The sequence below is a fragment of the Plecotus auritus genome (genome assembly GCF_963455305.1).
Source record: "Plecotus auritus genome assembly, chromosome: 9".
Taxonomy (NCBI): domain Eukaryota; kingdom Metazoa; phylum Chordata; class Mammalia; order Chiroptera; family Vespertilionidae; genus Plecotus; species Plecotus auritus.
The window spans coordinates 45,158,672-45,182,230 of record NC_137783.1 but is presented as its reverse complement, the minus strand read 5'-3'; the positions used below and the strand labels follow the sequence as shown (position 1 = coordinate 45,182,230).

The following is a 23,559-nucleotide window of genomic DNA, read 5'->3' as shown; positions in this document are numbered from 1 at the left end:
AGACCCCTGGAAGATGAGGAGCATCTGCCTGTCAGTGGGTGAGAGGACCTTACCCTTCTCGCTTTGAACCAGTCTCCCTGTGTGTGCACTGACTGCCTAAGTGTGACCAGATGCCTAGAGCCCTGGCACTCTAAGGCTGGGGTTCTGTGATGGTGCCAGGTCCTAAGCCCAGGAAGTGGGGAGTCACCTCTGCTTTTCAGGCTGAGGCTATGCCAGCCCTGGCCCTCCGCTGAGACCAAAGCTAGAGGCTGGGCTCTGGGAACCTTCTAGCACCCTCCCTCCCCGTCCCTAAGTGTCCTCTGCCTCTGTCTGGCCTGGGAAGGGCCAGCGTCTCCCACAGGATGTGGCCGTCTTGCTGGCTACAGCTTCAACCGCATCCCCCACGGGGCATAGTCCAGGTCCAAGGCTGAAGAACGCTGACCACGGAAGTGACCCCACCCTCTGCCCCCTCCTGGACCCCAGCCCACACTCCGCTTCACCCCACTGGAGTGGGGCAGTCCACCAGGGAAACGAGTCCTCAGCTTTCCACTAGGCTGGGAGCTCAGGCTACAGGGGGGCTTAGGGAATGGCTGTCAAGCCCCCAGATGGGTGAGGGGAGCTAGCAAGGTCTGGCCTGCAGGGCCTGTTGGTGGCTGGAGGCCTCCAGTCGGGTCCCCCACCCCCAGCCCTTTCTCTGTGGTCTGGGCCCCTCTCTGGTGGCCCCCTAGTGAGGGGCTGTCTGCAGATAATCAGGGAACAGATTCGGAAAGGAGGGAAAAAAGCACTCAGGCGCCAGACAGGATCCTTATCTTCTGGGGTGGAATGTCAGAGGCAGGAGTCCTGCACCAGAGGCCCGGCATTTGCAGCCAGGGAGGGGAGGAGGGGACTGGCCTGGGCGTGCTGGGGAGGGAGGGGACAGGGTGGTCTGTTCTGGACCAGTGGAGCCTAAGGAGGAATCTGGCCTGCCCAGGAGGGGGTCTAGATACCAAATCTTCCCCTCCCAGTCCAGCTCTCGGGCCCCACATGTTCAGACTGGCCCTGGAACCTCCACAAGATAGCAGAAGACTTGTGGAGGTCAGTTAAGATTCTGGCCAAGGTACCTCAGCACTCCCATCTGTGGAGTGGGGATTAAAACCCCACTGCCTCTTGCACAGAGCACCTTGGATGCTCCCTGGAGATACCACGTGAAAACCACAAAGGGCCATGCAAAGGGAGGGTGTGCCTGGTGCTCTGAGCCTCCATGCCAGGGGCCTGCCTGCTGGTTCTCACACAGCTTGGGAACCCAAAAGAGGCCATGGGAGGGACTTCACTTCTTGGACTGGCCCCCGACTTTCAGTGAAACCCCAACATGGCAGTGGTACCTTTCGTAGAACGGAAAGCAGGCTTTCTGGCCGGGCATTATTGTCCCAAGGTGATCCATAAACCAAGAAGGGCCAAGGAGCTTTGATCCCCTGGCCTAGATTTCTCGGGGGCTGGAATAATCCGGAGCATGAGGGGTCATCTCTGTGTGCCCAGCAGAGGCCCCTGGAGGAGGACACTGGCAGTGGGGGTTAGGGCACAGGTCTGAGATGTGGGTTCAGATCTAGGCTCTGACACTTTCTGGCTGGGTGGCCCTGGGCAGGTGTCCTCCCCACTCCCAACAACCCCCATTCAGGGGCCTCAGTTTCCTCGTCTGTAAAATGAGGGAGATGTCTTTTCATGATAATGTTCTGTGCCTTTACGCTTGACATAACAATTGGGTCTCTGCCCCTGAAAACTTGAACTATAACAAGAAGAGACAGGAAACACATACATACACACATCAAAGAAACCTCAAACTAAGGGTGACCCATGCATCCTGGAGCACTCTGGGGCCACCTATGCACACCCGGGCCCTAATTTTCTGGTGGCCCCAGCCCAGCCAAAATCAATCAGAGTGGACAGCCTCCTGCTGGAGTTGGGTTAGTTCATCCCCCCAGGGACTGGCCGGAAATGCCAGCAAGTGCCTGACAAAGAAAGAAAGACTTCTGGGGATTAAAGGCGCACTCCCCTGGGCCCTCCCCCAGCCCCGTGAGGGCTGGCCTGTCACCCAGCTGTCATCTGCAGGGACTGGTCTTCATTAGCTGCTGTGGCAGCTGGGGGGGGGGGGGGGGTGGAAGGCAGGCTGCAGAGCCGTGAACTAAAGCCAGTCTGGAACAGCACAGGCTCGCTTTTGGGGCTGGAGTGAGTGATGGACAGGGGTCAGGGAGGGAGAGAGGAGGGAGTGGGAGGAGAAGGCACAAAGGCATGGCCAGTGGGAAGGGCCCCAGCATTTTCCGGGCTGTTATTCTGGGCAACTTTTTATTTATTCAGAGGCTGGAGATGCGGCTTAGCATCTGTCAGCTCAGTATTTATTACCAGCGCATCAGCCTTGGACTGCAGACCCTCTTCCCCCACTTCCTCACTGCCGGGGCCCACTGGAAAACCTGCAAGGAAGAGCTGCAGGGCAGCTCCATCCTAAAAGTCCACCTAATCCCACTCTTTTGGTTTACCTTTGGGGAAACTGAGGCTCAGAGAGAGAATCAGCCTTGCTCAAGGTCACAAGGCACTCTGGCATTTCATCCTTATCTCTTGGCTTTCAGGCCACCAGAACAGACAGACGCCCTGTGTGTGCATTGCCTAAGTGTGAGTAAAAATATCGCAGGCCACATTTGAGATGTGACAGTGACCTGACCTCCAGTCCCCCACCAGGTGCAGGCAGAGCCCATTGGCATCTTGGCACAAGGTCACAGCTCTGCCACAGGAGCCTTCTACGAGGTACTCAGGTTCCCCCGAGTCTCAGTTTCTTCCTCTGCACAAGCAAGGAAGCACACACCCACACCACAGAGAAGTTGGAAGGGCGGCATGAAAACTAAAGACCTGGACAACTAGAACTTGTTTATTGCTTTAGATGCTTCATAGTGTGGGTTGGGAAGAAGTAAGGCAGGAAGACTGTGGGGGGAAGTGGTGTCTGTCCATGGCCACCAAACCCCTTCCTCATCACAGCCTCCAAGGCAAGGCAGGAGGCAACTAACAGGTCAATCGCAAGAGCATGATCTTAACCAACTGGAGACATGGAAATGACCCAGGGCAGCACTGAGGTGCCAGCTGGTGGTGACATCACACTCCCACCCAGCTCCAAGCCTTCCAGCAGCCGTGAGGTCATCTTGCAAAGTGGTGGCACCTCCCCCACCAGCCACGCGCTGAGCCAAGAGGAACGTGGCACTGCCAGGTCCGGGACCGGGGCCGGTGCCAGCTTAGATTCCACGGCTTCCTCCCGCACACACCCCTCTGCCATCACTTCTCCTGCAGCCCCTGACTGCGTCTCAGAACATTTCCCCCATGAACACAAGATTGCTGTTCTCATATAACACATAAGCTGTGGTGTGAACTTCTGGTAAATGAGGATCTTATTTAAAACTGTGCGCTATCAGGGGAGGGGGAGAGACAGGTTCCAACACAGCTCAGTCACCTTGCCAGGAAAAGGAGGGGCAGGGCCGTGCAGAGAGCCACCAGCCGCTCCTGGGCAGTCACTGGAGAGGGGCTGCAGGGCCCTGGGCAACCCTCCCAACTCATCTATGAGGGTCAAACTGGGTATCGCTTTGACTGTGCAGGAGGGTGGGGAAAGAGCAGATCCCCCTTTGGAGGTTTGGGTGTGCCTTGTGGAAACAAGAGTGGCTTGACCTTGCAGGCCTTTGGACCAGAAAGGCCTTGGAGATGACTGGGATCCTGGGCCCCCTCTACCTTAGCAGCACAACACAATCACTGGGTTGCTCTTAAAGCTCCCAATGCCCATGCCAGACCCCAAGACCAATTAAGTCAGAATCTCTGGGTGGGACTTAGGCAGAGGTGGTCCCACCGTTCTGCTAATGTCTAAAACCTCTGAACATGTCTCTTATGAACACGAGGTGTACATGTGAGTCACCTGGAGCGCCTTGTCAAAATGCATATGCCCAGACTTTTACCAGAACCAGTAGGGGTGAAAAACTCGAGGAGGTTCTTCTGTACAACCCTGATCATTCATTCACTGAGCACCTGTGTATCAAGAACCCAGCCTGTGCCAGGCACTGCTCCAGGCATTAAGGATACAGAACTGAGTGAGGACATGGCCCTGTGCACATGGAGTTAACATGGAGTGCTAGTGGGGTGACAGACAATGAACTAGCAAGTATGGAAGTAAGTGCACAGATAATTCCAGGTGGTAACAAGTGCTAGGACAGTAAACGAGGCATGGGGATGGGGGCGGGGGACTCTCTGAGAAAGGGACATCTGAGCTGAGACTGGGATGACAGGAAGGAGCCAGCCACTCGGTAGAGAGGCGTGTTTACTGATGTGGGAACTGCGGACTCCTGTCAGCTGCAGAACCCACACTCTGGTCAACCCTGTTTATAGGGTCCTGATAGACAGGAAATGCTGGGGAGACGTCCGCGGTGTCCCAATTGCCTCTCTGGCACTCAGGAAATTCTACAGGCTGCTGGGCTAAGGGGATTTCAGAAAATGTACAGCTCAAAGCTGTGAGGGACCTCAGAACTCACTCGTCCCACCCCTCAGTTAACAGATGGGGAAACTGAGGCTCAGGGGATGCAGCAGTTTGCCTTGTGTGGAATAGGATGGCTCCACTCTGGAGCTTGCTTGGTCTGGCCAGGCCCATTGTCCACTCCTCCCCCAAATACCCTGCTGAGTTTTGCTCTGTATAAATAACTTGTGTGTTCCAGCCAGGGGACAAGCCCATGACACACCCAGGGAGCTTGGGTGGTGGGAAAGTGGGGGGCCCCCATAACCTCTCTGAGGGTGGGAAGGTCCTTCCTCCCACACCAGGAAGCCCATCAAAGGCCAGACAGAATGGTGCCAGATAAGGCCGTGGAATTTGGAATTTAGTGGGATCTGGAATTTCCCTTCTGGGGAAGGCTGGTCCCAGCTGTCCACCCATGATGAGCATCAAGGGAAGGGTATGACCTACTCCGGGGAGGGGATGGGTGGCCCAGGTACCCAGGGTCAGAGGCCTGATGTGGCAGGGAAGGCAGAGTGGGCAGAGAGAATGTGGGAGACAAGCTGAGTCACTAGGCCACACCGTGGACAGACCACTGAAAGTGGCCACTGGCTCGCCCTGATTTCTGCCTTTGAATGTGGGACAGCCAAGAGGCCATGAGGCCAGCGGCTGTGTGTTTTGGGGTCAGCAGCTTACTTCATTCCCTGGCCACAGAGTCTAGAAGAGTTCCTGTTCCTGAACAGTGGGCACCTGCCCACTCTGACCAATCAGAGCTAAAACCCTGACTGCTCCTCCCAATCTCCTGCTGAGTTCACTGGAGGTAAATAAAACCTGGAGGTGAGACAGGGTACCGGCAGGACCATCTAGAATAGTCTAGAACGCTTCATTTCTTAGTCTTTCTCAGCCACCCAAGACCAGAGAGGGGCTGGTGAGGGTAGAAAATCAGGCAGCCACAAAGTGAGCCCGGGGATACCTGGGCAGGTCACCCCATCTGTAGAAGGGGTGTGAAAACACTCGCCTGACGCCCTCTGGGGGCTGCTGAGCAGCTCAGATTCACACATGAAGGCACTTTTTCGCACAAAGTGCTATACGCCTGTGAGCGAAGGGCACCACCCTGCCATTTGGTGGGCAGGAAGCCAGAAGCATGGGGCTGATTCTCATGACGAGCTCTCACCCAAGCGAAGGACACGTCAGGCGGCATGTGCCCCTTCATGGGGTCTGTCGGGCTGTAGGAGCTCCTGAGAGCTCCCTCCCCCATCAGCACTCCAATTCCCTGGAAGGAGCCTTGGACAGGAGTCCAGGGCAGTGAGACGGAGATGCCCAAGCTCCTGGGAACTTCTGTTGAGCCAGCTCTTTTTGGCAGTTCAGGGCCTCCAGGGGCTTGGGTGATCACTCAGTTCCAGTGGAGGGTGGAATCCTTCAGGCTTCCAGAGGTCCCTCTCCTTGGAGAAGCCAGACCCTCAACTGGCCCTGCCCTTCCCTCTGTCAGTTGTACAGGTGGAGGGTAGGGGAGGCAGAGGAGGACTCTGCCAGGGGTGTAGTAAATGACTTATTGACTGGTAAGCAGAGTTCTCAGGGCTTGAAACATGACCTTCTGGCAATTATGCCCCCCACCGCCTTGCCCAGGCCCCCCTCCTGCTCTGTGCAGGCTGAGGTCTAGCTCAGCCCCTTCCCCAAGACCAGTCCGTCCTGCAGGGCTCTGAGGTGGCCCTGTGGCTGCCAAAGATCCTCCCTGTGCACCGATGTAAACATAAACCCTCTTGGAGCAGTGTTTAACATGGCACAGACCAGGGAGAAAGAGGCTGGCTGATGCGGGCTGTGATAGGCCCGTGGGAAAAGACCAGTTCTGTCCATCAATCAACCGCTCGCTCTTTGAGACCAGAATCACATGGGTGGGAGAGTCTGCGTTTTACAAAGCAGTTTCAAGTTTTTCTGTTCACCCACCATGTGATCATTCCACAAGTCATCACGGAGCAGCTGGGACATCCAGGGAGGTACAGAGCCAGTAAGACCTGGTCCCAGCCCTGGGGGAGTGGGGAGGGAACGGAGTTGGGGGGTCGTGGATGCTGAGTGGGCTATAGGAAGGCACACTGAATCTGGAGTTCAGAGAGTAGTTCTGATACAAAGACTGGGAGATTACGGTGGGTCACTTCACTGCCCCAAGCCCCATTTGGTCTTCTTTAAGACCCTCCTCCCAGAGCCATTACAAGGATTAAATGAGAAAATGTATGCAAAATGGCCCATATGGGCATGGGAGTCAGAGGGAGGCCAGGGACTCAGAGCGCCTATTATACACCTGGCATGCAGGTAGAGTGTATGTCAATGGGACCCTCATAAGTCAAGGTGACAGCCAATTAAGCAGCCACCTCAGCATCTTCCACAGCTCTGTACCTCTGTATAGAACGCAGGTGTGTGTGTGGTTTGCAGGGACTGAAAAAGGAGGATCCAAGGCTTATCTGAGGACCAAAGAACAAGCTACAGACCTTGTAGGTTATATCATATCCCACATTATGCAAAGCCTTTTGCACACACCTTGGTGTGGGATTCTTTACCCCTCATTTTACTGAAAAGGAAATCGAGTCCCAGGACCACATGGAGCCAGCAGGCAGGGGCAGCACTCATAGGTCCTGCCCCTCTCCATCTTATTTAGGGGCAGCACAGGGAATGTGTCCCCCACGCAGGGCTCACTACTTGCATCTATAAGCAGAGTGTGGATGGGCATCTGATGAGGAAGCATAAGGTATTCAAGAGACCATAAAAAGACAATGAGACGAGAGGTCCAGATCTGACCTGGTCTTACATCCACTTCTCTCATACATGACAGGTAGCAGCATCCTATAGATAATGTGCTTTACTTCTTTTACTTGTATGTCTTGGGAATCTCTCCATATCAGTTCATGAAGACCTTCATCTTTCTTTTTCAAAGCTGCATAGTACTCCAGTGTGTAGCTACACTCGTTTATTCAATTCCTCTACCAGGGCATTCAGGTTGTTTCCAATATTTTGCAATTGCAAACAATGCTGCAATGAATCACCTTGTGCATAATGTATTTTCGTGTTGATAAAGGTATATCTTAAGGGAAGATTTCTAGAAAATTGTTGGGACGAAAAATAAAGCATAAAGGCAGTTTTGTTAAGTATTACCAAATTACCTGTTGTACACAGGACTGTACCAGTTTCCACCAGCAATGTCTGAACGTGCCTATTTCCCAGGCCTCTCCACCAAAGTGTGTGACCATACCTTTTAGTTTTTTCCAGTCTTATAAGTGAGAAGTGTCATCTCGGAGTTGTTTGATTGGCATATTTCTAATTGCAAGTGAGTTTTAACATTTTTTCATGTGTTTCGGATCACAGTTCTGTCTTACTTTATGCATTGTCTGTTCATGTCTTTTTCCCACCTTTTTATCAAGTTTCTGGTCCTTTGTCCCTCAGTATCGTAGAGTACTTTATAAATAGGGGTATGAGTTCTTTGTTAACATTTTCTTCCAGTTTGTCAAATATTTTGTCTTTTGGCTTTCTTTAAGGTGCTTTGTTGCCAAAGAAAGATTTTTTTTAATTTTTATGTAATACAAGTTACCAACTTTATATTTTATTGCCTCTGGACTTGGAATCCTAGTTAGACAGTGTTCCCTCACCCAACACTAAAGAGGAATTCACCAGGTTTCATCTCGAGCTTATTGGTGTCAGTTTACTTTCAGATCCCTAATCCATGTGGTGTTTATTGTTCTGTATGGTATGAAATATGAAGCAAGTTTTATCTTTTTCCAAATGGCTACCCAGTTATCCCAGCACCATTCATTCAAAAGTCTGTCTTTATCCCAGTGATCCAAAATACTACCTTTGTCATATACATTTCCATAGGCATTTGGGTCTGATTCTGCACTTTCTTTTATCTTTAACCAATCTATTTTCCAATTCGTACACCAGTTTCATACTGTTTTAATTATACCAGTAGAGGTGTTACAGAATGTTTTATTATCTGGTAGGGATAGTTTTACTTCCTCTTTACCCATTCTTATGCCTCTAATTTCTCTTGATTAATCACATTGGGCAATACTTCTAGCACCCTGATGAATGGTAGAAGAGATGATGGGTCTCCATGCTTTATTACTGATCCTAGTAAAAATGGTCATTACGTATTATTTAAAAAAAAAAAAAAGAATGGAATTGGATACCAATGATGGCAGCTACCATTTATTGAACAGTTTCTCTGTCCTCTATGTATATTATTATCTGATTCCATCCTCAAGATAGCTCTATGAATCAGGCTTTATTATTCCCATTTCACTGATGAGGAAACAGACTAACTACAGTGAGGTAGCCTGACTGACATCACACAGGTAGGAATTAACAGAGACAGGACTGGAGCTTGGGTCTCAGTAATATGTGAGCAGTGTTACTTGGCTGTTATTTATATACATTGAGTGGCCAGATTATTATGATCTCTGAACACATAATAATCTGGCCACTCAGTGTATATCCTATATAATAAAAGGCTAATATACAAATTGTCCCCTAGACCAGGAGTTCAACCAGCAGGCAGGCCAGCCAACTGCCCATGTCCCCTCCCCCTGGCCAGGCTGGCCAGACCCCACCCATGCACAAATTCATGCACCAGGCCTCTAAAATATATATATATATAAAATCACTGAGTGGCCAGAGAATTATGTGTTCAGAGATCATAATAATCTGGCCACTCAGTGTATATTGAAAATGCTTATTATTTGATGATGTTAGATGGGGAACACCTCTGTGGGAACTGGAGGGAGGGTCTACCCCTAGTTCCCAGAAGCTTGAGCTATCCTCCTGAATCCACCCCATGGAGCTCAGCAGAATGGTGGAAGAGCTGGTGAGCACTGCCAGCAGGGGGGTGGTCAGCAAGCAGTCTGTGAGATGCCCCAGGGTCTGCAAGGCAAGGCAGCAAGCAGTCCGAGAGGCCTGCCCAGTCCCCTCCCAACCTCAGCCTCACTCTGTCTTGGCATTTGTCTCAGGCTCCACACAGCGGACTCGGAGAATGAAGGCTGATCCAGGCTGGTGATGGGCTGCAAGGGAACAAAGTGCCTAACCCTCACTCCCTGCTGGTCCCACCTGCCCTGTTTTCTAAGAATGGGCAGTCGGCCGAGGGATTATGTAACTTCTGGTGGGCATGGCAGATGGCGTGCTGGCTTGGAAACATCAAACCCAGCACCGACACTAACCTTCCCTGACGTGGCACCCCGGCCCCCTCTGCTCTGGGGTGTGGAGCACAGAGAAGGATGGGAAGCGACCCAAACCATTGTCAACTATCTCAACTGCCATGGCCAGCCAGGCCAAGAGGAGATGCCAGGGCTCACGCACCTGTGGGAGGTTTTAGCCAGGGAAATGGAAGCGTGGGCCCTCCCCCCGACCCCCACCCCACAGCAAACAGCCCTCAGGACACACTGCACAGTCCCTGGGGTAACAGACCTTGCTTGCTCTGCCAGCCTCCTGCTGCTTCTGATCAGTGGCCTCTGGAGTTTAGAGAACCATTTCCAAAGCACCTCTCTGGGTGTTTTCTCCCTTAGTGCTACAAGCATCCAACTGCTTTTATTCCTTTTGCTGACAGGTAAACTGAGGCTCAAAGATGGTGAGTGATTTGCCTGTGATATGACAATGCAGGCCCGCCCTTCACTGTAACCCCAGATAGATCACTAAGTCACCCCGTGGGCCATCGCGAATCTTATGTTTCTAATATTCCCCATGTCAAGAGGGGAGCATTGGAAAGAAGGAAGGTGTAACCAGCGATTTGTGGATTGCCTTCCTCCCAGGTAGAAAGAAAAGGAAACTGACTTTTATTGACCATGCACCATCATGTTTGAGGCCCCATTGGTTTGATCGTCCCATCAATCAATCAGGGCCCCTATTTAACAGAGAGGAGAGACAGACTCAGGGAACTGCAGTTACTAACAGAGCTAGGACTTAACTCAGTTTTCTGATTTCAGGGTGGACTCCCTTCATTTGGACAGAGGAGGGTACTGAAGCCCAGAGAGGGAGAGGGACTAACTCTATGCAACACAGCAGTGTGGCTGGAATTAGAATCCAGGTTCCCAGTCCTCAGCCCAGGGCTCTTTTTGCTGTTGCCTCTTCTATGTGTGTGTCTACAGAAGTGGAGTGCACCAGTAGGAAAATGTGGGGTCAGATCAAATTTGCAGCAGGGGTCATGGTGCCCAGCAGCCCAGCTGTCTTGGGCTGCCAGACAGGAATTCCAGATCAGCCTGTGGCAGGGCTCCTGGCAAGGACCGGCAGGTGCCCAGCTGTGAGGGTGGTAGCTGGGCCAGGCATTCTGCTGCCTCGGCCAAGGGCCTCGGGGAGGGGGGGGGGGTGTTAATCTCCCAGGGATGCTCCCTGAATGTTAGCACTGGACACAGGGCCAGAGAGAACCCGGCTCAGCCAGATCCTGCAGCCAAAACTCCCCTGCACCAAACCCAGCTCCTGCCAAGAAGCTCTGGAGGGCTGAGGGCTGTGGTTAGACCTACCTATGGGCCTTCAAATGTATCCTCTCAGCCACACCTGCTCCCAGGCCTCAAGGTCAGTGTCCATGTAACAGGCATTCTCTGGAGCCATGAGAAGGCAAGGTGGAGGGAAATGATCAGTGGGCTTGGAAATACAAGTAGGAAACGCATTAAAAGGGCCTGGACCAGCCGTGTTATGTGAAGGCCACCTTACAGGTAAGTGCAGAGTTTACCAGCCCAGAGGGGCCAAGGTCACTTGAGTGTAGTACTTAATTAATTCTGCGTGGCTCCACTGGATTATTGAATAAGTTCTTTCCTAACTAGGGGCTCTGACCGCTGAGGACTTGGCTCTGACTTCCATCATTCTTGGTACACAGTCAGTGCTTGAAGACAGAAAGCAGGAGAGAATGAAGGGAGAGGGAAGGCAAAGTGGAAGCAAAGCAGTGAGAACCTTCTAATTCTTTGGTTACTCATTTGCAGTAGCAAGTCCAACACGGCAGGGAATAAATCTGACCATGCGTTCCTCATCCATTCATTCCGCAGTATTGATGGAGCACCTGCTGTGCGCCAGGGACTGTGCTAGGCACTAGCAACACGTGGGTGAGTAAAATTAGACAAATCAGACCCAGTCTCCCTAGTCACCCGTGTCACAGCTGCTCTCCCATCACTAGTTGTTTCAATCCCACCCTGCTTCCACCCACTGACGCTGCCTTCCACCCAGGGCCCTGTCTCGGTGATAAGGAAAGGGAGAGTGAAAGGCTGCCCCCCAAGGACATCACCACACCCCCAGTCACGGCTAGTGCTACCTGAGCCCCACTCTGCCCTGCTGTGTCAGAGAATGACCAGCACTGGGTTGGGGGAGGTGCCAGGAACAAGTTTCCTGAATTTCTGATTCAACTTCTTGTAAGCTCTGCGTCTTCCATGGGTGCTCAAGTCCCAGGCTGGGCAGGCAGGCACCTCTGATCACATTACAGAGCTGCTTTCCTTCAGCTCTGTCTCTTGGCCAGTAAGGCCTCCAGCCAGACACTCTCAGGGCCTCTGAGGATTGCAGGCTCCTCAGTGATCTCAGCAGACCTTCTTCCCAGACCTTGGGGATGCCCCCTGGTATCCATCAGGCCCAGGTGGGCACCAAGGACCAGGAAAGGCAGTCTCCCTCTCCCGCACCTCTTCCTGGCTCTCCACTCAACCTGGAAGCTGCCATCTGGGACTCTGTCCCTTTGATCTCCTGCCCAGAGATGTACAGAGAGAAAGCAAGACTGAAAGTAGGGGAGAGGCCGGCAGGAGGGAGGGCAGTGGAAATCAATGGAGGCTACTCTGTGCCAGGTCTGCATGTGCTATCTCATATCACATCACCGTCTGGTGAAGGTGGCAGGGTTGTCCCTACCTCATAGGTGGGCACACTGAGTTTCAGAGAGGTTGCGCCTCCCGGCCCAGGCAATCAGTAAGAGACAAATCCTTTTCATTCCAAAGCCCTCACTCTTTCCACTTTACTAACAAGGAACCCCTTGGCCCCAAAAGTCTTGTTTTACCAGATGATCAATATGAGTCAGTGGCCGAATCTGAAATTTGTTTCCTGAGTGGATGTGCCAAATGTTTCCATCTCATTCCTTTACATCCCCTACCAGGAACACCCTCTCTGTTTACCCAAAGTCTGCTCATCCTTCAAAGGCCACCCTTCCCTACTACAGGAAGCCTTTCCCGACCAACCAACCCAGGCCCACAGGAGCTTTCTCGTAACAGCTTAAGCATTTCCTGTCATGTCACTCAATATATGGCACCAATAATGACGATGATGATGACAGTGAATGTTATTAAGCACTTCTGAATGTACAAAGCACTTGTATGCATGGTCTCATTCATCCACACAACAATCTGATGAGATTGGTGTTATCACTACTCTAATTTTACAGATAAAGGAAAGCTCAGAGAGGATAAGCAACTTGCTCTATGACACACAGGCAGATTGTGGCATAGTCAAGATTTGAACCCAAGTAGTCTGACTACACAGCCTGCCCTCTAAGCACCATGTCAAATCCCTCCCAGGACGTACATATTCTGGCTTGTCCTTGAATGGGCTCCTCTCTGTTGAATCATCATACACTCCTCTTGCACCCCAGCATCACAGGCCTGACACGTGGCTCATGCTTCGAGAAGCAACACAAAGCCCATCAATTCAAGGGTCAAGCCTACGCTTTGCCCATCTCTGACCTCAGAGCCCAGTACTTACTCAGATTGAATGAATGTACATATGCACCAAGTTGTAGGGCTGGGCTGGTGTTCTAATACCCCTTGTGGCGACAGGACTGCTCACTCCCCACCCCCAAATTCAGTTGCCCCATCCCTGAGAGATGAAACAGAAAATGGTGTGGCCAAGTCTGGGCAACCTGTTCCTGCTACATCTTCTAAGCCCTCCGCCCACCCCTACCTCCCCCCCCCCTCACCCCCTACCTTTCATTCCCCTTGAGCCTTGGTGAGAGTGGAAGGGTGGAAATAGCAAGTGACTCTGTGGGGTCCTCCTCTGCCTCCTGGGCCCTGCTTGGTGTCTGGGGCTCTCTGAGGCTGCAGAGGCTTATGGAGCAGGAAAAAGGGACCAGGTCTCAGAGGGTGATTTATGACTTCAGAAAGAAAGAAAGAGAGATACACACACACACCCAGGACTGAATAATGCTCACAAGGGCACTCCAGTCAATATATTGACTTTCTTGAGGGGCCTCTGTAAACACAAGTGGTTCTGGGCCTTGGCTACTTCTGTCTCTTGCTGGCTGCTGAGGCCTCTTCAGATGGAACAAGACAAATAAATAAATAAATAAATAAATAAATAAATAAATAAATGCCCTACAGCCCTTGAGATCACTCTTCCACCTTTCCCCAAACTTAGAGATGGGGAGACCAACCAGAATAGAGGTAATGGTACTTGCCCAAGGTCACACAGCAGAAGAAAGGCAAGAACCAGTCTCCAAACTCCCAGGTCAGGAGCTGCTAGGCCTCCAGGCCCTGAGTCTCAATCCCTCCTTCTTCCCTCCCCCGCAACCCCGCTCCACACACACACATACACACTCAGCTCCCCTGGAGGAAGATGTCCCTGATGGCACAGGGCTCTCTCCTGAGGAGGCTGTGCCTCAGGGCTCCCTGAGCACTCACTGTGTGCTGGAACATGCTAAGTGCTTTATTGCACATCAGGGCACGTGAGCCTCAAAATAACCCTGTGAGAATGATACTATTATCCTCATTTACAGATGAGGAAACTGAGGCACGGTGCAGTAAGCAGAGCTGGCCAATGCCTACTGAGTTAGTAAGTGGCAATGCTGGAGGGCTATGTTAACACCAAAATTCCAGCGGGCCGTGCCATGCCGCCTCTGGACCTGAAGCTGAGGCCCTGGGAGAGGCTTCTGTGAGGAGGGATGTGTAGAGGGGCTGGGGGTCCTAGAGGTGGTGATGACGATAAGCCTTTTCTCTCTGGCTGGCTCCTGGGAGTGGCTGGGCTGTGGATTCCATCCTTTCCATCTTACCCGCTCTGTGTCTCTGATGGGAGCATAGCAGCAGGCAGAGAAGTATGCCTCCCTGTGCCCCACCTCCAACAGAGTCCCTATCAGTTTAAAAGGTATTGTCTGAGTTCACTCCATCTTCAAGGGCCACTGGATGAGAATAAAGAATAAGAAATCTTTTCCTTTCAAGCCCTGCTCAAGTCCCAGCCTACAGCCAGGTCCCAGCCTGTAGCAGGCCCCCCAGGTGCACCCCTTCAGTGGAGCCTGCAAGACCCAAGAGGGAAACATGGCCTGGGGGTGGCTCACCAAGGGTTGGTGCCCATCCAAGATGGTGGCCAAGCAGATGCTGACCAATTTCCTGGGAGTGGAGGAGGTCTGAGGCCAGGCACTCCTGCCCAGGTGCCCCAGCTAGCTACCCCCATCCCATCGTCTCGTCAGGACATGCTCTTCGAAAAGGAGAGAGCTCATGTCACCCCCTCTAGGAAGCCCCAGCCTTGCAGTTTCACTCCTTGCTGAGCTCTTCCCTGCATATATTGCTGTTGCCCTCACTTGGCATCGTCAACCCTCTGAATGTCATTCACCACTTTTGGAGTAGGCATCAGCAACCTGCACGCTCTGGCTCTGACCTGGGACCTAGGTCAGCTTCCTAAGTGGGCACCTCCCTCCTTATGGGGTTCTTACAAGGACCAAGTGAGGTCCCACCCATAAGAGGTTCTGATCAACTGGAAAGCAATATGCACACCATGGGGCTGTTGTTTCCTATAGGTCTCTCTGCTCCCCAATGGCACATCTTACCCTGGAGCAGTGGTCGGCAAACCGCGGCTCGCGAGCCACATGCGGCTCGCGAGCCGCGGTTTGCCGCTCTGTTGACTAATGAGTTTGCCGACCACTGGACTAGACTAAATGTTACCGTGTAGTTGGAAGCTGTGAGGATTAGGCAATTGTGGCATATTGTGTGCAAAGAGGTAAAGGGTAGTATATGACAGTGGTCGGCAAACTCATTAGTCAACAGAGCAGCAAACCACAGCTCGCGAGCTGCATGTGGCTCGCGAGCCGCGGTTTGCCGACCACTGCCCTAGAGGTAAGGATGGCAGTCCCCAGCAGGGGCAGAAGTCAGGAAGCAGAGGAACCTTCGTGACCAAGGAGGTGGAAAGGACAGTGGAGTCCCATGTGTCTGTGTGTGCATGTGTCTCTCATTGCTGCCACAAAGAGTCGCAGCCCAGCCATGCCTGCCTGGGTTGCTCTTCATTAGAAATGCCACTCATTCAAGCCTGATTCTTCTCCAGCAAATCTTCTCCAGCCTCTTGCAGGGCTGAAGCAGGAACCCTGGCAATGCTCTGGGCAAGCTGGGAGTGACTGCAGCAGACCCCAGGGCTCAGGTCCCTGTCCTCCTGGGGGCAGTTCGTCACCCAAGCTTCTGGGCTGGTTTTAGAGCCAATCTATAGCCAACCTTCCTCTCAGTGGAGTGGCAAAACACACGTTCAGGCAGGCCTATCCCATCTGCCCTCAATAGAAAAGCTGACCTCTGCCCTTGCAATTCCAGAACCTGCATTAGGACCAAATCCTGCTCACAGCTCACAGGGCAAAATGAGGTCTCCTTAGTGTTGAAGGGGCGAAAAGCCTGGGTCTCATCTCCAAGAGGCACCCCCAACAATGGAAAACAATGAATGGAGCTTCCCTTGCCTGGGCGTAATGCCCTGTCCCCTCGCTACACACACCTATTTCTATTTCTATACAAACACACCACAGCTGTGCCCAAGTATATGGTGCACCCACCCCACACACCCAAACATACACACCCAGCCATATACAAAATATATACATCACACATCCCGTATACAAAAGACACAACCTCCTCAACATACACACCCATCCTCCCGCACACATCACATCCACACACTGACCGCCCCAGCGCCACACCACACCTACCCTCACCTCCCACTGCACACTCCCACCTCCCTCCACCTCCTTAATACATATTCTCACCTCCCCCACACACACTCCTTAATACACACTCTCACACCCACAGCCTGCCTTCCTCGAGAAATGAGCCAAGCAGTGGTGGGGAAGTTGTGAGGCTCTGGGGGCAGCCTGTTCTGGGGGGTGAGAAAGAGGGAGGCTCAGTGCACTCACTCCTTTGGTGGTGAGAGCTCCCCGGCTTCCAGCCTTCCGATTTAGCTCAGCAAGAGAGGGGGAGGGGAAGGAGGGGGTTCAAGAGAGGAAGCAAAGGAGGAGCCGGTGGTGTCAAGGTGTGTGGCTGGTGCAGTGGCAGGGAATGAGCTATGGAGATGTTAGGAGATGCTAATCAGGCTGAGTGGTCAGAGGGTAAATTTGGGAACTCCCAGGGACCCAGTGCTTTTGGCAAGAAGGAAGAGGAAACAAAAGGGGCAGGGGGGTGAGGGAACAGTGGGGAGGCAGCTGATTTATGCCTGCACTTCAGCAAACGTTTTCACTGCCATTAGCATCTCCGAAGCTGAGGATAGGAGATAAAGGGGAGCATCTGGGACCTGTGGATTAACCTCACAGGAGCTTGCATGTCCTGCCCTGTGGGGGTGGGGGGTGCAGTGGCTGGAGAGGCATTAGAACAAAGTTGGAAACCAGTGTGCCACTAAACTAACAGCGAGGAGCCAGGCCTGCTACAGGATGCCAGACTTCTGCCAAAAAGCCCAGAGGGGCTCACCTGGCTCCCTGTGGCTCTGGCTCACCAAATGCACAGGTCAGGGAGAAAATCCCCCAGGCACCCAGGGGCATCTGGCTGAGTGCAGGCCCCAAGGGAAAAGGAGGTGGCGCCTCAGCCTCAACTTCAAAAGGGTGGAGTGCACTGATTCCCTCCCGCTTCCAGAAACTGCTCTTCCTTTTATTAGTCCAATTATGGAATTTAAAATTTTCCTTTAAAAAAATCCCGAATGACAGAAAAGCACAGAGTGCATTTGTTTGGTTTCATTTTGCCTCCAAGCTTTAATGACTCCTTTTGTGGAAGCTGTTTAGGAAACTGGTAAGGAGGAGGAGTGCCAGCTCAGGCCTCTGCTGTCCGCTTCCTCCTCTCTCCCCCTTGGGGGCCACCCAGCCTAGGCAGCAGTTTCTCTTTATTCCCCAGCCACAGCCCCACCCCCAGTGGGCAAGGTCCATGTCCCAACCTCTCCCCCTTTTCCTACAGGCCTTGGTGGGCTCCAAGGTATCTCCCTGCTACCCCAACCCCAGCACTGAAGTAAAAAAGACCTATGTTTAGCCAGCAGGCTTTGGGGGAGGCTCCAGGACTGGCCATTCAGAATCACCATCAACCTTGCTCTCTAAGCATTGGAATGGAAGGGGTTGGGGGGTGGGAGGGCAGACAGGCCTAACAGCCAGAAGCAAGGTCAAGTACCTTCAGTTCAGGAGAAACTCAACAACAAAGTGGTGTGGGGAGGAAGATGGGCCCAAGGGCAGGTTGGGGAAATTGCTGAGAAGATAAGTGCTGGGGGACCAGGGGTGGAGCTATCTTTGGGCACTTGCCTGGTCTCAGGGCCTCACCTCTGACCTTTGGTCCTGCCTTCTTCCACCTCTCCAGGGTCCATGCTCCCAACTCCTGTCTTTCCCCCCTCCTGCTACCAGTCCATCTAACACAGCAAAGCCAACCTTCTCTTCGGTGGGACCTGGATTTCAGAATCTCAATCCCAGGCCCCTGGTGGCTGATCCGCTGCATAGGTGGCGTGAAGGAGCCAGAAGGACTGAGTTCCGATGCCAGCTCTCTCCCTGAGCCCCAGAATAACCCTGGGCAAGTCGGGGCCTGTCCCAAAGCTTCAGTAGTTAAATACGTGGGTTGGAAAAGGGGGAATGGTTTTGTCCTACAGAATTCCCAGTTTGGGGTGGGAAGAGAAGAGAGAGATTGCATCCCAAATTCCTCCCTTGTAGTGGTACTTTCACTTTAATGAGAAACCCATTAAGACATTCTTGATTTTCCATTTGTTTAAGTGAGATGGGTGTTTTCCACAGTGCAGAGAGAGGCAAGGCCGCCCCCCGCCCCCCACCACACACACACACAGCAGAGACACTAGGAAAACCCTGATTTTAATTGCACCTTAAAAAGAAAGAAGTGTTATCATGACACCTCACTTCCTCCTCAAGCATCCCAGCCAGAGGCCAAGGAAAGGCTCATTGAAAGCTCCAGGAAAGGCTGAGGGGGGTGGGAAGAGACTCCGAGAGCCAACCCAGCTTTGAAGTGGCCACTCCTGCTCAGTCATTTGCTGGCATCTCTTTCTAAAGGTCTGGGGCCTTAGGTTCCAGGTTTGGTTTCTGCATCAAACTTAAGAAAATTCCCATAATCCCTGGGCTGGGGCTGGGGGACAGGAGGTGTCCCGGCTGTGGGGACAGCCTTTTCTCTGCCTCAGCTTGACCTCAGGTTCCTGGTGGAGAAATGAGTGGGGCCACCCAGCAGAGTCCAATGGGGGCCTGAATCAACCTGGCTATTGGATAGGAGCTCTGCATACAAGTCTGCGATGTGGATCTGTGGGCAGGTGAAGGCAAGATTTGAAGAAAGCCAACACTCCTGCCTTGGTTTTCCTCATCAGTGAAATGGAACGCATGAGGGGTTCACTGGGAAGACCCAAAGAACATTTTGAAAGATGCCCTGGGCCTGGGGAGGAGGAAGGGACACATTCTCCCTCCTGAAGGCAGGTTTCTAAAGACTGCACATTCTGGGCAAAGGGAAGGCTGCACGCCAACCCCACCAGTTGGCCCCTGTCCAGGCTGGTGGGCAGGCAGCCCCTGCCGTGCTAAGTAATGAGCACAATTCCAACACCAGTTCTGCTAGCTAGTGAGAAATCAAAGCCCGGTATTAGAGGCCATTTCCGACTGGGCACCATTCGTGCCCAAATCCATCAAAGCCCTGGGCTCCGGGTTCTTCTGGGGAAGGTGGGGGCTGGATGCTTTGTTAAGCAGGAGCGCTGTCCACCCCCAGCCTCCCAGCTGAGACTACTGCGCAGCTCCAGAGAGCTCCAGGCCAACCAGTCTTGTCTTTCTCCTGCTCCCCGAAACTCCTGCCCCCAGCAACCTCAGTATTTATTCCCACTCCCATTGCCCTGCTGCTACAAAAACAGCTTCCCAAGACCCAACCCTGCCCATGTGCCATTTACAGAGACTTCACCCTACCCTTCAATCAACTCTCCTCAAACACCCTCAAACCAGAAACCAACACCCCAGCCCAGCACCTCCCACATCCAACTGTACTCTTTGTAACAAGGTTGGTCATTCAGCAGCCTGCCCCCCAACCCCATCATTGCCTTCCAACTTCAAAACACTGCTTTAAATACCAGAGTCTGCCCAAATCATAATTAACTTGGATCAAATGATTGTGTCGTAACTTTACAACACAGGGTTGGGGAAAAAAAAGTGTGTGAGGGAGAAGGGGGGGGGAGGGAGGTGGCTAAAACCAAGCCCTTACTTCTGGGCCGTGGGAATCATTAATTCCAAAGTGAGGAATTAATTCCAAAGTGAGGAACCTCTGCCTATTGGTTGGGGGAAAGGAGACGGATGTCAACATCCCAGTGGAAGGTGGAGGAGGGAGGGCTTGTCATCTCATCCACTTTCCGCACCAGTTTTCCTGCCCCATTCTCAACCTCAACTCAGAGGGCTCCGTACAGGATGCCCCTCCCCGCCCCGCCTCCCACTCCGCCCCAGGAGCGGAGGCTCCGTGTGGCCCGGGCCAGCCCGCCTGCCTGGGTCTCCGCACCCGAGAGATTGGCTCCCGCGCGGCCGCCGGCTCTCCGGGAAGGGGAAGACGCAGCCCAGTCAGGGGCGCTGGGCCCAGCTACAGGGGAGCAAGACGTGTACTCATCCATGACAGGGGTAGGGTGGGTGGGAATAGGGACTTTATTTTAGGTGCCCACCAACCCCCTTAAGGCATCTTGCTGGATTCAGAGTAGGAGCGGTACCCAGGCGAGTGCACCTTGTCTGCTCCCCAGGCAGGGAAAATGTCAATGACCCGTTTAAAAGGAAACTCGGCAGGATCCTTACACACACACACACACCACCAACAATAACAACACCCAGAAAAAAAATCCTTTCAGACCTCTGGGTCTCACGATCTCGGGAACGTCGTAAATGCCCTATCCCCTTCTAAAGCCAAAGCCTTTCAAGCCTGCCACCTCTGCTCGCGGAGCGGACCCGCGCTTCCCGTGCTCCGCAGGTCTCTCTCTCCCTCTCGCCAGGGAAAGCCGGGATCCGGGCTAGGAAGTTGCCGGCGAAATGCAAGCGAGCGCACACCGGGCCCACTAAGTGATCGTTATTCTGAAGCGGCGGCACCACAGGGCGCGCGGAGAACCAGGGGTCCCCATGAGGCGGGTCCTCCCGGAGCGCAGACCCTCACTCGGACACCGTTCCAATAAAAAAGCGATCTCTTCCAAGAGCAAGCAGGAGGCTTCCGGCTTACTTTGAACCCCTCGGCCTGAGCCCCCCACAACCACCCAACGAGGTGGCTGAGCCACCGCCCACTTTGGTGGGGCAGAGAAATCTACCTTCTAACTTGGCCGCCCAAGCCACTTTCCCTGGGCGCACCTACGCGGCAACCGACCACCTCAATTTCGGACCAGAGTGAGAAGCAAGGGTCCCCTGCGCCCCCCCGCCCCGCCCCGCCCGCTCCCGTCTCCATGCCCGATCGCTCCTTACCTGCTAGGCTCAGCCTCGCGTCCCAGCAGAGCAGCAGCGCCAGCAGCAGCGCGCCCCGAGTTCCGCTCTGGGACCACATGCTCCCGTGGCCCGGCTCGGGCGCCTCTCCCCCGGGTTTCTCTCCCTGGCCCCAGCCTCGCCGCCGCCGTCTCCGCCGCCGCCGCCGCCTCCACGCCGTCCTCCCCGGCGCCCGGCCGCGCCAGCCCGTGCCCTCCGTGGGGGCAGCGGCAGCCACGCTGCGCAGAGGGCCGCCTGGTGCTCGGAGTGCGAAGGGTGCTCGGCGCCCGCTCTGGAGCCCGGCTCTGGCGCGCCCCTCTCTGCGCTCCTCAGGCTCCCGAGCTCCAAGCGCTCTCCGGGCTCCCGCCCCCTGGCTCCGAAGTTGCGCGACCGAAGGGGAGAGCGCTCAGCCGCGCTCGCAGCGGCCGGCGCCGCGCCGTCCAAGTCCCTGTGTGGTGCGCCTCTCTGCGCCCCGCCGCAGCCCGCGGCTCCGGCGGCCTCACCGGTCCCCGCCGCCTGCCACAATGCCGAGCGCTGCGGCTCGCGAGCCCCAGTGAGTCCGAGAGTGGAGGGTACAGTGCACCGCGGGGCGGGGCCTGGGCGGGAGTGGGCGGAGCCGGCGGAGGGCCTTTCCTGAGGGGGTTCCGACGGCCACCAGGGCCCGGTCTCCGAAGCACTGGGGGTACTTCAGGGGGGACCTCGCGAGACACTCTGCCCGGGGCATTGGAAAACCCGGCTGCTGGATTATAGCTGGGAGCGGATTCTGCTCAAGTTTCTTTTCCAAAAACTAAGGAAATGTACCTTTGTGCTCTCCTTTGGCTTGGCTATGTCAGCTTTCTTCTCTGAACGCAGGACTTTCATTTTTAGTTCTCTGGTGCATATTAACCTCTATGCTTTCCACATGTGGGGGTCTTTCCAAAAAGGCTTCATAAATGAGGAAATCTCACACTCAAATCCTGGTTAAGCTGAGGCTTACAGCTATGTGAACTTGGGCACGGACCTGGATCATCCTGCTATGACCCTGGGCAGAACTGTTTCCCAGATCTCTGAGCCTTCCTCAGCACTCAGGTCTTAGGATGTTAGAAACCCAGCCCCTCCCCTCCCCCCCAGTGACAGAGGGCACAGGGGGGAGGGCAGCCATTTTTGGCTCAGTGTAAACTTGGGCTCTGCCCCTTACCTGCTGTGTGACCTTGAACAAGTTACTTAACCATTTTGATGCTCCTTTTGTCACTATCTGTAAAATGGAAAATAATGATAATAGCTATTTCACAAGGGGACATAGAATAGAATTTTTTTTTAAAAAAAGCATGGATACTGCAGCACAAATGTCAGTAATCTCTCCAGGATCTCCCCTCCCAGACAGTCTGATTTCTGGAGGGAAGTCCTGACCACCCAAGGGTGGGCTAAGGGTCACATGGGACTAGGTGGAGTTTGGGGATGGGTGTCTTGAGATTGAAACCCAGAGACATCAGAAAGGATAGGTCAGCAGAGACCTTCTAGGTGCCAGGCATGGGGTGCTAGGCTTGCACTTTATATGCATTACCTCAGTGAATCCTCACAACGCTCTGAGGGAAGTACCATTTGTATCCCCATTTTACAGATGAAGGAACTGAGGCACAGAGATGTAAAGTTATTTGCTCAAGAATACACAGCTTTGAGTGAATAAGTGAGTGAGTGAATGAAAGGGGCAGGAGAGATGGGATTGTAAAGAAGCCCTCTGGTGTTGGATTGGCTGTGAGAAGGGGCTGGCAGCCAGCGGACTGCCTCTTCCACCTAGCTCTGATCTGTTCACTACTTGGGATTTTCCTGGAACTGGGATCTAGAATCACTCCTCAAATACAGATGCAGTGGGCTGCTTCAGGAGGAATGAAGGAAATCAGAGAGAAGGCCTGACAGGCCCAGGAGCCAGTGGAGGATGTGCTGGAATAGAGCCAAGGGTCCCCAGGGGTGCTTCCTAGGTTGGAGGAGAAAGGACTTGGGGCCAGACCTGCAGGTTGGAAGGGGACTTAGTGGGGGCAGAGAAGCAACAAGGGCTTGCTCCAGCTGTTCCCCAAAGGAGAGATAAAGGCAGGACTTCCCAGTACTCCCTTCCCTCCATAACACCCCCCCCCCGACATGTGGGGGTCTGGAGCATTTGGAGGAGTGTGTATGTAATCAGTCCACCTCCCCAGCCCTCTCTGGCTGGGCACCCAGGGTCAGGAGGGTGGATATGGGTAGAGTGGGACTCCCTAGGGAAGAACTTTGGCAAACTGGGCGAAGGTAGGTGGGTTATTTTTAGCTTGGCCCAGGACAGCCCAGGCAAGGGCAGTGGATGAGAGAGTCAATAGCTTATTTTACCCAGCCAGCTCCACCTATCCACATAACTACAAGCACCTATACACACCCAAATCCCTAGACACAGTTACAGGGCACACCTGGCTGACACAAACCAACAAGGTGCACACAAGTAGACATACAACGAAGACTCACAGGTGCAAAATGACTTTCCCAGAAACATCAA

General features: G+C 53.5%; 1 protein-coding gene across 3 annotated transcripts in view; it reads right to left on the bottom strand.

The window, feature by feature from the left end:
* UNC5B (unc-5 netrin receptor B) overlaps positions 1–21,547 on the bottom strand; it is an 85,434-nt gene extending 63,887 nt beyond the window's left edge. For all 3 annotated transcript variants that reach the window (XM_080688306.1, XM_080688307.1, XM_080688308.1), the window contains exon 1: positions 21,063–21,547. In XM_080688306.1, coding sequence (XP_080544432.1) covers positions 21,063–21,141 — 79 coding nt within the window. In that variant the 5' untranslated portion in view covers positions 21,142–21,547. The remainder of the gene's footprint in view (positions 1–21,062) is intronic.
* Positions 21,548–23,559: the final 2,012 nt, after the last annotated feature.